The sequence below is a fragment of the Meriones unguiculatus genome, chromosome 9 (genome assembly GCF_030254825.1).
Source record: "Meriones unguiculatus strain TT.TT164.6M chromosome 9, Bangor_MerUng_6.1, whole genome shotgun sequence".
NCBI classification, from domain to species: Eukaryota; Metazoa; Chordata; class Mammalia; order Rodentia; family Muridae; genus Meriones; species Meriones unguiculatus.
In genome coordinates this window covers 18,828,170-18,841,747 of record NC_083357.1, presented here as the reverse complement: position 1 = coordinate 18,841,747, position 13,578 = coordinate 18,828,170, and the positions used below count along the sequence as shown (strand labels likewise).

The following is a 13,578-nucleotide window of genomic DNA, read 5'->3' as shown; positions in this document are numbered from 1 at the left end:
GTTCTGAACAGGGTCTCTCCTTGAATCTGAAGCTCACAGATTTATCTAGTTTGGCTGGCCAGCAAGCTCTAGGGATCCTTCTCTCTCTGTTCCTCCCTCCCACAGCTGGATTTCTGGCACATGGCATCATGTCCATTTTTTTATAGGATGTTGAGGATCGAACTCACATCTTTATTTGTGTATGGCAAGCATGTTACACATGAGCCATCTCTCAGCATACTGGATGCCTAGAATGATATCCTGTCTGCCAACCCTGTTCTAGACACTGGAGTTTGGCAATGAGCAGGCCAAAGAACTCTCCCCTCAAATGAAGGGAAGCATCACTCAGTAAATGCCTCTGTAGGCACAGATGATGTGCTTGGATCTGGGAAATGCTATGTTCTCAGGAAAGGATGCTGACTATTTGCTGACTTTGTGAGGACCAGTACAACTCACCTGTGTCTTCCCAACACAAAGTATGGTTCCAGAGCTCTATGGGAGCCTGTGATGCATGTTGAATGGATGAATAAGATTTTCTTTCTTGGGAGGAGAGGTGGCTTGCCAGGGCCAGTGTAATTACTAATCTTGCACAACTTGAAGTCCAGGGCCAGCTTCCAGTGCTCTCTATTAAGAACTCTTAGATTTTAGAGGCAGGTAGAGGCCTAGTAAGAAGCAGTCAGACTCCAGGATGACCAGTTCAGATAGGAGGAGCCCTCAATGCAAGTAGGCTTTGTTCAGTCTTCACTTTCTCAACCCTACACTTCTCTTAAGAATGCATGTGTGCATGCATACACACATACACACAACAGACATGCACACACACAGACACACAGACATGCAGAGACATATACATATACAGATGCATAGACATACAAGCCATGAACGTGCATATACATACACATATGCACAGATATGCATAAGGAGACACAAAAACACATAGACACAGACACACATACAAACACACATGTACATGGCTGGCCATGTGTGGCCATCCCTAGAGGAACCATGCCTCCTGCAGTACATGGTGTTCTGGATGGCCAGGGAATCATGGAATTTCAAGTATAGTGTCTGGTGCAGTCTATGCTTTCCCAGTGCATAGCCTGGGCTGTGGGCCAAGGCCAACCATACAGTTCTCCTTTCCAGTACGCAGATCCAAGGCAGCTGATGAAGAGAGGAGCCGTCGTGCTCAGCGAGCCCGAGATGAGTACCGGCGCCACTCACTCCGAGCCATCCAGAAGGGCACTGTTGCTGGCTTAAGCACCATGTTCCAAGAACTTGGCCAGAACCATGAGCAGGAGACAAGACTCTATCACCAGCTTCCTGGCAGCAGTCCACCATCACCCCTCACAGGACCTGACAGGTGTGTTAGGATGGTCAGAACTCCAAGAAGAGCCATTAGTACTATGAGGAAATCTCCATGGGTTCTAGTCCAGGCTCTGTCTCTTTCTTGTGGGTCATTTGCCTTTCCTTGGTCTCAACATTCCGATCAAGGTAATGGGCAGAGCATATAGATAGGTGGGCTCTGGACCTTTCTAACAACTTGGCAGTTTTGAGAGTTAAACTTTCAGAGGTCAAGGATTCTTGTAATCCCTGATAATCTAAAGAAAGCTGTACATCTTCTTTCCCTCAAAATCTGCTTATACAAATACTCCAAATGTTTCCATAATTGTAGACTCCTTGGCCTTTGTCAAAACCTTGTAATGAAAGACATAAGATGTGGAAAAAATGGTCCAGTAAATGGGAACTAGGACCACAGCCTTTTCTAATTATGGTGTAACTGCTTTGTAACTAGTTTGAACAACAGGTTTGCAGACTAATGTGGATAGATTGAGAGGTCCTTACACACATTTGCATCCCTAGAGGGGTTGTTTGCCAAGGACATTTCAGTTACAACCCATGACTGGCAAAGCCAAAGACACCTGGAGCCTCCCATGTTCTGCCTGTCTGGCTGTATAGCCCTGAGGTTTGGACTCTTGTCTCGAGGCCAAGCCATCTTTACAGAGTAGCTACATCTCTGTGGAGGGGAAATGTGGGATTGAGTGCCTGTGGCTTCCTTATCCTCAGGGAATGGTCAGGAGTCAGTTCACCCCCAGATAATGTGGTTCGTCCAATTTTGTTCTGATTAAAGTTCGGGGTTGTTCATAATCTACCATTCCTCTCTGCTAAAGTCTAGCAAGAGCTTAGTCTGCTTTTATAGCTTCTCTGCCCATACTCCCTCCCTCCCTCCCTCCCTCCCTCCCTCCCTCCCTCCCTCCCTCCCTCCCTTCTTTCCTTTCTTCATCATCGGATATGATTATTAAGTTAGAAGGTCTGAGAAGGTATTATGCTCATAGAGAAATCTGGTTCCTTCACTGTGTACCGTCTCCTCACTGTACCATCATAGACACTGTTCTTAGCTTCTTACCTATACTTCATCCCAACCCATGGGCTTTTTGTGCAGTTGCCAACCTAAAAACAAACAACAAACCTTATTTCTCTTTTCTTTAATAGCCACCTTGTGTTCTTCTGTGTGTGTTAGTTATCAGAGAGTCCATCAGTGGGCATTGCTATTTCAAACATACTACAATCAACAGGCCTCTGTGAAGATAAACTTGCAGAAATTTATTTTGCATTGGGCAATCATATTTGCAAAGATATTCTTCCCAGCAGGGTCTTTGCTCAAGCGCTGTGTGCTTTTGAGATTGACTGGCCCTGCACAGGGCTAGCACCAATGCTTTGCATCTTTACATCCTTTGGCCCACCTTGTTTTGTTGCCAACCTTATTTTGTGTGAGTAAATATGTCTTGGAGTAAGGTTAAATGCTCACTTGTGTCTACGAGCCAAACTAGGGATCTCCCATATGTTGAAAAGCCTGTGGTCCAGTCCACCCTTTCACTGTGTGGTCCATGCTCGCCTTATTCATTTCTAGGAACTCCCTAAGCTAGAAAAAAATTGTGACAAATCTGTTTTTTCAGTTTGTCATTTATCTTTTGGTTTTTGGAGGCAGAATTTTCTAGCATGCAGAAATGCTTGATTTATATGAGATAAATTTCTTGTGTGTTTTTGAACCTGGCAAATAATTAGAAATGCCTCCCTACTTCCATGTTTTTAAAACTTTCTCTTTTTCTCTCTTTCTCTTTCTTCTTCTTCCTCCTCCTCCTCTCTCTCTCTGACTCTCTCTCTCTCTCTGTATATGTGTGTGTGCATGCACATATATACATGCCAGGCCTTGCTAATGGAGGTCAGAGGATAACCTGTTAGAGTCAATTCTCTGTATGTGGGTTTCTCGAATCAAAATCACATGGTCTGACTTGGCATCAAATGCCTTTATCTGCTGAACCACCCCATCCCACTTAATGTCTTCCTTTTCTCCTCCATATTCCTCTTCTTTCCTTCGTTTTTATCTTTGATACATCCCCTCCCTCACTCTTTTTCTTCCTTGCAGGACCTGGGAGCGTCCTTTGCGTCCACTCTCCAGAGAAGTCATTGTGCGCTGGTTCAAGGAGGAACAGCTCCCTCGCCGAGCTGGCTTTGAGAGGAATACCAAGTCCATCGCCCCCTGGTTTCATGGTAGTATACTTTCTGGGCCCCATGGAAGATGATGTTCACACTTCCAACTCTAGAAGGACAGCTAAGGCCTTACTGGTCTTGGAGAGTCCTGGATGCTCATGTGAACTTCTGTATTCCAGTAGTCTAGCCCAGACCATCAAGTTTCTGCACCTTTTTCTCTGAGCCTTCCTTCCCTAACCAGCACTTAGAGCAGGTTAGGAAAGCCTCTCCTGCCATTGTTATTACCCACCTGACCTTTATGTGCCTGTTTCCCTGTTGTCACATCTCCTAGTGGATTGAAGGGCCTTTGTGTTGACCTGTGTTTTCTGTATTTCTCTTGGTAATGAACTGCCCTCTTATTCCAGACCAGCTTCTGTGTACTCTCAATTCTATCCAGTTGGAGGGATAAACCTTGTGTCATGTGGGTGTAGAATTCTGGTGTCTTGATGGTTGATTGGCAGCTAGCAAAGGCAGGCCCTGATGGTCATGTACTGGAGACAGCTCTAACTCTGAGAAAGGCAACAGAAGTGCTTAGCAGGAAAACGTGCTAACTGAGCAAAGCTATGTGCACTTTTGCTCTAGCCTGCTGGAGCCCAAAGAGTATGTGACTTCTGAATTACAGGCTGCAGGCAGCTGAGATGCAGTATTGTTAGGATCTCTGAAGGTCACAAAGGTGATGACACTTGCAGTGCAGGTCCTGGGAGTGTCTTTCCCTGGTCTGTCCTCTTTGTGGCTCACCCTTCACAAAGCATTCTGGAACTCATTTTAAGTGCAGTCAGATCCTGTCACATCTTTGTTGTGTTATCCCCTACTTCTCTTCATGCATGTCACTCTGCCCCCACCCCCATCCTGAGGTCCACAAGGCCCAGGTGACAAGTTGTTTCCCACACCACATTTACATTAACCAGCTGTGCCCAGCTTGCCTTTCTTCTGACCTTTTTCTATCCTTAAATGAGCCAAGCCACCCTTCACTCCAGCTCAGGCCCTTTGTCCTTGTGATGATGTTGCCTGCCATTTGCTGTTTCTCCCAGCTCTTTGCTTGGCAGATAACAATGCTATTTTCCACCTGTAATATCTGCTCCTCAGAGAGGCCTTTCCTGAATTTCTTTCTGAAGTCTGTTTTTCTTTAAGCTCTGTCAATTTGTCTTCTATCATTCCTAAATAGTTCCCTATACCACTGGTATTTATCTTAATGTTTGTTGTCTACTTTCCTATATGATTATAAGTCTGGAAATCCAAGAACCTGGCCTGTGTTACCCAGGGCTTGTTACAGTAGGCATCTGTGGAGGAATGGGCAAAGGAGAGCCTTAGCTTTCAGAGTTAGGATGATATCCCAGGCTTTCTAGCTCCAAATAACAGCTCTTGGTACTCAGCTCTGGGTCCTGGTAGCTGTATGAGCCACCACATCACAGGGCCTAGTAACAATGTGACAGCCCAGAGCTGTGACAGAGAGGGATGACTTGTTTTACTAAATGGTTATTTGCCCAACAGATGCAGCACACATGTCTTAGGCACCTCTATGTCCACCTGTTACCTCTGCCTCCCAGCTGCACAAGGGTCAGATGCAGAAACACAGCCAAGAGAAGCTTGTCATTTTCCATTGCCATCATTATTGTTGACTTCTGGAAGATCACTATAACATTGCCACTATGTGGGTCACAATATGTATGTAGGCTTTGTTACGCCTCAGAACACAGGTGCCCAAAGACTCAGTGGCTACAACCAACTAAGGATTATTTTATACTGTGGTCTCATGTTTATTGGCTTAGACATCTAGGCCTCAGACTGAAGTTTTGTTTTTACTGGAAAGCCTGATGGTTTCATGGCCTAGGGGAAGGAAAGAATGAGTGAGTCACACAGCAATCTCAGAGTTTCTGGGTAGAACAGACAGCTGCTGTGATTGCACAGGTGTCATTAGCCAAAGGCAGCCTGGTGTCTATGGTGTGGTTGTGAGTTTTGAACTTTTGAGACTCTTCCTTCTCTTAGGCCTCCACACATCTAACAGAATCATGGATTATCTCTTCATGGCCCAGAGAAAGCACAATCAACACTCATGGGTGACTGAGCCATGTGTTCCTGGAGCTGGTACCAGAGACCCTCTGTCTTCTGTCATATTGTGTGATCTGAAGCCCCTGGGGGAGCCTCCAATTGAGATACTACTCCCCCCATGTGTATATTATTACCACCATAGAAGTAGTAGATGTTATTTTGGGTGGCTACAGATTGCATCTCAAATATCCCCATGGAGCTGAGGTTTGGTGGCTGTGCTGGTTGCTTAGTGGTAGCCAGTGAGGAAGGTACAATAGAGGTAATCAAATTTCTCTTTTTTGGAAGATCTTAGAGTTTTTAATTTTATGTACAAAGACTAGCATGGTTTCTTTCTCTGGGCACACTGTCTTGAATAATTCATTTAATTAAGGAAGCCTGTGCCCTTTGTGTAGTGGCAGAAACACTACGTACACATCCTCAGCAGTGACTCCCATAAAGCTACTGGTCACCCATGTTGCCTTCAGATGTCCAGCTAGGGAAAAGGAAATTTATTTTTAATTTTACTTTCTATTTCAGTGGAGAAAAGGGTAAATTTTATGTTGTCACAGAACAAACAGAACTGAGATTTAAGTCTTACAATTTATGTAATTGACTTCATGTTCTTCTGACAGTTCCTACCATAAAGCATGTAGGGAAGTTGTTAACACACGGAACAGAACTATTTAGTGACCAAGCTTTCATTGATTTGTGACAGAATGAAAGAAAAAGGTTCATATGTGGAAAATGGCCAACTTCCTTTGCTTAGAAAGAACCGTGCTATATTTATATTCTAGGATTATATTCCTTCTCAGTTTTAGTGTTAAAATGACTCCTCTTTTATGAATTGATGGTGATAGTTAATAGTAGTTACTTTAATATATTTCACTTTGGGGTAAAAACAAAACATTAGCAGCCCAATTTTGGTTCCTAAGACTTGTGTGTGTGTGTGTGTTTAACTTGATTCATTTCTAAAACACTGAAGTTGAGACTACCTAGAAGGTCCCAACTTTCTTTCTAACATGGGGATTTCCTGATGGGTGGGTGGGACTCCCTCTGTACCAATCCTCACAGAGACAGAGAACTTATCAGCCTACAGGTAGCCTGTACCAGTCTGTTAACCCCCATTGACAGAGGCTCTGTTCCTGCCTTGGGTGACTGGGTGTCTCTGCCAGGGAGTAGAGCTACCTACTTTATGTAGCTCTCATCTTCTAGGAGCACTGGGCCCACTTAGATATGCTGCTGTCACAGTGGTGGTATAGGTAAAAGAGAATGGTGGGCAGCATGTGTGTTTCCTGAAGTCTCACGTGTAGGACTAGCATACTGTCCGTTCTGCTTCATGCCACTGGCTACAATTTGTCACCTCTTATGTTCATCTTCCTCCTCTTTCTCCTTCTATTTCTCCTGCACCTCCCCCTCCTTTCTTGCAAGAAATTTCAAAGTCATACATCAGTGGGTATGGACACAGTGAGTTAAGAAGAATTTGAGTCAATGATGCAATCTATCAAAATTAAAGTATAATTCTTTTCTTTTCCTGAATGAGACATTCCTAGTCAATTCAGATGGATTTTGATGAAGGCTAAGAATGACTACTGTAATTTATAGTTCTGTTTTCTCAGACATTTCAGATATACTCATTCTCAGATATACTGTGTTAAAATCCAAACAGCAAGACACAGAGGGATCTCAAGATACAGGACCTTTCTCTGACCTTGAGTACATCATTTAATGTCTTCTGGAAAACTGACATAGCATTTATTTCATAGGATGCCTTTACAAATCAAACCAACAAAACCACCTTGTTCCCCTAAAGAGCCACATGTCAGTACCAGTATTGGTTTGCCTTTTGAGTGTGGGACCAACTACCAGAAGAGATTCACCTCTTTCAGGAAATACAGTGTAAAGAAGTGCATGCAGTGTGCAGATGGGAGGACAAGTGGAATGGAGATTGTCTTCCCCGAGACCAACCTGGGAACTTAATCAGTCCTTCGTTAAAAAGAGTAGCAGAAAAGCAATCCTTTTTTTTCTTTGGTCATTGCCACATCCCAAGAATTATGAGAGACTTGAAATTCTTCCTGAAAAGTGCCAGCACATAAGCTTGACTCTGGAAAAAAACAATATTGGAACTTCAGCATGTGTTTGATATTATTGAGTATTCTCTGTCTGAACACTGGCTCATTCAGAACAAATTTCTCTTCCTTAGCTTTACTTCTTGAAAATATTTAAAATATGCTCTATGGTATGTTGTCTTGGCAATAACCCATGGTGGCCTTGATAATGCCCTTAAGGCTTGGCACAGAAAAGGATTATGCAGTTGATGATGGGCCTGGCATTGGTAAGTGAGTCCTGTTGAATTCTGCTTAGACACTGGGAATGGATCCCAAGTTAGGACACACCTTTAACTTAAGTAGGGCTGGGTTCACTCAAGTAATATGTTACTAGCATGGTGCTTTTTCTGACAAGCACAAAGTATGAAGCTGGCATTCCCCATCTTTGTAGACAGTGCTGTCTTCAGGGAGCCTAGAAGTTAGGATGGCTTTTCTTTACAATCCTACTGATCTTCCACTTCCATGTAGTCCTTCATATTTTACTTGAACTGTGTCATTTGATATACACCATCTCACATCACTGTCAAGGGCTTCTTGAACCGGGTATGGACATCCCTGGAAAGCTGAAGAAACTGATCTAATCTTTCCTAGCCAGTAAACCCAGGAAGTTGAATAAAACATAGGATTTTGTATATTCTATTCTGAGTGTTTCATTTTTCCTTGAATTCTCTGCTTTCCACAAATGGATATTGGGATAACAAAATGTCCTCTTTGGATTTATTTATTTATTTATTATTTTTTATTTTTTTTAAAAGGAGAGAACTGGAATTTTTTTTTTCATTTCTTTATTTTACATATGAGTGCTCTATTTGCATGTATATCTGCATGACAGACGAGGGCACCAGATCTTATCATAGATGGTTGTGAGCCACCATGTGGTTGCCGGGAATTGAACTCAGGACCTCTGGAAGAGCAGACAGTGCTCTTAACCTCTGAGCCATCTCTCCAGCCCTCTCTTTGGATTTATAATCCAAATTTGTAATCACTTTTTGTACAACCTGTGTCTCATTCTCCCTGCCCCATGACCTTGCCGAGCTAAGCTGATGTGCATCCTCTAACGTAGCATGAGAAACTGCCTGGAAATGCCCAATTTGTTCTTGGTGATTACTTTCTAGGCCTAGAGTTTCTGACACAGATGAAAAGAGTGTGAGCCCATGAGGCACTTACCATTAGCTTTCAAGATCAGTGAGGAAGAACCTGGAGTGAAACATTGGATGATATTTCTGTTGATGGTTAGAGCCAGGAATAGCTGCTGAGGTCTCAGGACTATGAGCTCAAACACTAAAAATTCATGTGAAACATCAACCAACACTCAGCCCTATGCTGAGGGTTACAAGTATCAAATTCTACAAATAAATGTTATGCTTGCTATATGCAATAATCAACATGGTAGCCTTAGAATGTGAAAAAGGGACTTGAATTGTATATACCAGTGGTTGCATACCTATAAAGCACACTGTTAATCAGTCTTCTCACTCAGATAAGAAAACAGTGACAGCATATGGCTACACCAAAAGAAGATGATACTAATTTAGTCCCTCTCAAAACCAAATGAACAAATCAAAGATTATAATTGTCTTAGGGTTTTCATTGCTGTAAAGAGACACCATGACCAAGGCAACTCTTACAAAGGAAAACATTTAATTGGGGCTAGCTTCTAGTTTCAGAGGTTTAGTCCATTGTTTTCCTGGTGGGAAAAATGGCAGCATGCAGGCAGACATGATGCTGGAGGAGCTGAGAGTTCTTCATTTTGGTCTGAAGGCAGCAGAATAAGACTGTTTCACATTGAGAGTAGCTTAAGCATAGGAGACATCACAGTGACATACATCCTCCTACAAGGCTACACCTACTCCAACAAGGCCACACCTAATAGTGTCACTCCCTAAGGGCCAAGCATTCAAACACAGGAGTTTATGGGGACCGTTCCTACTCAAACTACCACAGTGATCATTATCTGGAAGTCGTTTCTAGAAGCCATAGGCATAACACAGGCCATTTGGAGGGCTGACTTACATTTCAAGTTAAAGAGTTCTCTGAGCCCCTCTTCTGAGCAGAATTTGAAAAGAAAAATCTTCCACCAGTTCTGCTCTCAAATGAAAAACTTCCTAAAGGTGAAAAGAGTAGGTTGCTTGGACCCATTTTCTTTGTTTTTGTAGTGCTGAAGATTGAACCAGGGCTTTGCATGGGCTAGACAAACATTCTTCGACTGAGCTATCTTCTCAGCTTCTGCAATTTTTGCTTAAGGTATTCCCACCAAGAAATAGGAATTGTTTTCATTCTTTTTTCTGAAAGTGTGCATTGGTTAGATAGTCCCAAAAGGGATTACAAAGAACAATATTACTTTAGCTTAAGGAAAGCAGATTGCGCTGGTATCCCTAAGGTTTTGACTTTACTTTAGCTGTCCATAATTCTAGTGCTGGCTCTGCTTACGATATGGGCTTGTGCATTTGAACACACAAAAGCATCATTTAGCTCCATGGCTTCTGTGGATGGGTGACTTGGACAGTTGGACTTTTGGCTACTTCACTGGGTTCTTTTTCTTACCTCCCTCCACCACTCCTATCCCTTCCAAACACCCAACAGTAGGTAGGACAGAAAGAAGTTTAAAGGAGAAAGGGGGTGTCCTAATCAGCTACTTCCTGCTGACTAGGAATGTCAGATTTCTTGGGGCAAATTTGATCTTTGTCATTAGGATGTCTCCAACCAGCAACCAGCAACCAGCAACCAGCAACCAGCAACCAGCAACCAGCAACCAGCAACAACTGAAGCAACCGGCAACCAACAACAGTAATGGCAGCAGAAGGGTAGCAGCATCCCCTTCTTGGGCTCTGGCATTTATAAGGGTCCTAGATTTCTAAATGTAAACTATTTTCAGCTGGCATAATCACATGCCTGCCAGAGCATAGGACAACACATAATTAGCTGCTGTGGACAATCTGAAGCAACCCCATAGCCCACATCCAGGATTAAAACAAAAACATATCCTCTAACATTCCTATGTGTTTAAACACACCAAAATTTCTCACTACAGACTTGTTCTTAAGCATGCACTTTGGGGCTGTATCTGGCCACACCCGTGGAAGTATGATGGCTTTCCCCTATTTATGTATGTATGTATGTATGTATGTATGTATGTATGTATTTAATTCCAATTTATTCACTTTGCATCCCAGCTGTAGCCCCTCCCTTGTCCCCTCCCAACCCCACCCTCTCTCCCACTTCTTTCCCTATGCTCCGCCTCCAGTCCACTGATAAGGGAGAACCTCCTCCCCTTCCATCTAACCCTTACCTATCAGGTCTCATCAGGACTGGCTACATTGTCTTCCTCTGTGGCCTGGTAAGGCTGCCCCCATCTTCCATGGGGAGGTGATCAAAGAGACAGCCACTGAGTGTATGATGGCTTTTTACATTTCAATATGTTTTTGAACATTTACTTTGTTTTGGCCCTATATCAAATACAGATTGGCTATCGAATATTTCATTTACTCTTCTCCTAGCTATATGGAGTAGATAATATTTTGTGTATGGAGCACACAGTATTCTAGACATTATTTTTTAGACTCCATACATGCTCACTTAGTCTGTCTTGGTAACATCACCATGCACAGGCCATGCTATTGTATATATGAAGAAATGGAGGCCCAAAGAATTGAAACCAGTTGCCTCAGCCTACCATGCTAGTAAATGGGCATGAGGGGATTCACACTCAGTGATCTGGCTTCAGAATCTCAGAAGCTTCTCACCATATTGCAGGTCAGCCATGTCAACATATCACCAGTGAGGAAACTGAGACTCTGAAATCACCTCAGCGAGTGCATTGATGGGGATTAGTTTCTTGTAGATCCTGGACATCTTGAGGTGAAAGAGATGATCGTGTCTTCAGGGGACACTCAGTTGTTCTGGGATATGGGGCTCCCTTAGTTGCCATGCCTCATTTTTGCCTGGGGCATGTCACTTCTCCTGAGATTAATGGTATTTTTTTTTTTTTTTTTTTGTTTAGAACTAAAGTGTGCTATATGAGTTTTTATTCAGTCCTGTAAATTCTTAGGCAATAAATACAGTAAATCAGAAACTTACTAGTTTTGGGGGTTGTTGAATTACCTGAATGGGGACATTAGGAGGTTGGCTCCCTGTGTTAAGGCATTTAAATAAATTTTTAAAAAGTGCATGAATTTGGGAGGGAAAGTGCTAGGGATATGAGAGGAATTGGAAGAGGAGTTGGGGCTGGGTTTGATCAAATTTCATTATCAAAGAATAAATTTAAAAAATAGCAGGCTCATAACAATAACTGCTTGTAAAAGGTCAGAAACAGAGGGCTTCGTCCAGGTTGTAACAAAGTGTGGTAGCTGCACAGTATAGTGGAGGGGGGCCCTGGTCTCCATTGTGCTCATACTTATCAAGCAAAGAACCTAGAACAGAGGGGACTGGGTGCACAGCCCTCAGGAGGGAGCTGTGTAGCACTCAGGGAACCCTGGTCAGTTCCCAGAGAGTGCTTTATTGTAGAACAGAGCAAGACTGTCTCCCACCTGGTCTTCATGACCTGTCATGAGCCATCTTCTGCATGTACAAATTTGATTTCTGTTCGTCTACCATTTTGTTTTCCAGCCAAAGGCTTTCACCAGATGTGTAGTTGATGAAGCTGCTCAATCTTATATTTTTAGTCTCTCAAAGTCTATCTTTGACTTTGAGAGACTGTATGTATGTATGTATTTATTTATTTAATTCTAATTTATTAACTTTGCATCCCAGCTGTAGCCCCTCCCTTGTCCCCTCCCAACCCCACCCTCTCTCCCTCTTCTTTCCCTATGCTCCTATGTGCCAGATAAGTCTATCTTTGAGCAAATAAATAAATAAGCAGCTAGTTGATTACTCATGCAACAACTTAAGTAAGAAACAAAAGGGCTTAGCCCCCCCCCATCCTTATGAAACTTATGTTCAGTTGCAGGTGATATAAAAATATACAGCAACAGAATCAAAAGGAAATTCAGCTCACATGACTGAAAAGTATCCCCTAAACCCAAAAGCTAGGTCCAGTTTCAGGCTTTAGCTGACCTAAGAAGCATGTTTCAGCCACTGACCCCTTTCCACTCAGCATTGCTTTTATTCTGAAGTAGTCATTGTTTAAGATGCCATACCTACGTTCTCCCAAGTTCAAATGCAGCAGCAGAGGGGATGTCCTTTTACTCAACAGCCCCCAGTATTGTTTCTGTTTGCTTGGTTGGCTCTAATTTGGTCATATGATCACATGTAAGCCAATCTCTTTGGCCTTGTCAATGAGCTGCCTGATTGGGCTGTCTTAAGAATATCCAGAGCAGATGTAAACAGAGTCCACCTCTGTTGAAATGGCATAGACAGAAAGCAAAGGAAGGTCCCAATTTCTTTGACAGAAGATTGTAGGTAGGACTAAACAGGCGAGGTAGATCTCTACAGAAGAAAACTGCCTGGTCTCTGCTCTAATGAAGCAGTTGGGTGGGTTACAAGACTGATATTACACAAGTAATCATGCCATAAATGAATAAGTCCAGTTGAGGTGTTATACAGAATACACAGCCAGCTTCAGAAATCATTTTGCTAGGTGGTGTCTGTGACTCCGTTTAAGGTGGTGTACTGTTTTGTCATGTACAAAATTTGGATGTTCATTGTTTCCACAGGTCCATCTGATAAAGGCTGTTCACTGGGTCTTGTGCTTAGGATGTGGACAAACCTTGGGAGGCTATTAGGATGTGTGACCTAAAATGGGATTATAGGTGGAGATTCCTCCCCAGGAGATGAGCCTGATCCCATTGTGATGCCATTTTTCTTCTTCTTTTAATTTACTTTTAATCAATGTTTTGTCTCTATGTCTGTGTGAGGGTTTTGGATCCTGGAGTTACAGACAGTTGTGAGCTGTCAAGTGGGTGCTGGGAATTGAACTCAGGTTCTCTCAAAGAACAGTCAG

At 42.9% G+C, this 13,578-nt stretch overlaps 1 protein-coding gene across 1 annotated transcript in view; it reads left to right on the top strand.

Annotated features, from left to right (window-relative positions):
• Sh2d4b (SH2 domain containing 4B) overlaps window positions 1-13,578 on the top strand; it is a 78,403-nt gene that overhangs the window by 43,849 nt on the left and 20,976 nt on the right. The window contains exons 5-6 of the mRNA XM_060390920.1: window positions 1,123-1,339; window positions 3,404-3,528. Coding sequence (XP_060246903.1) covers window positions 1,123-1,339; window positions 3,404-3,528 — 342 coding nt within the window. The remainder of the gene's footprint in view (window positions 1-1,122; window positions 1,340-3,403; window positions 3,529-13,578) is intronic.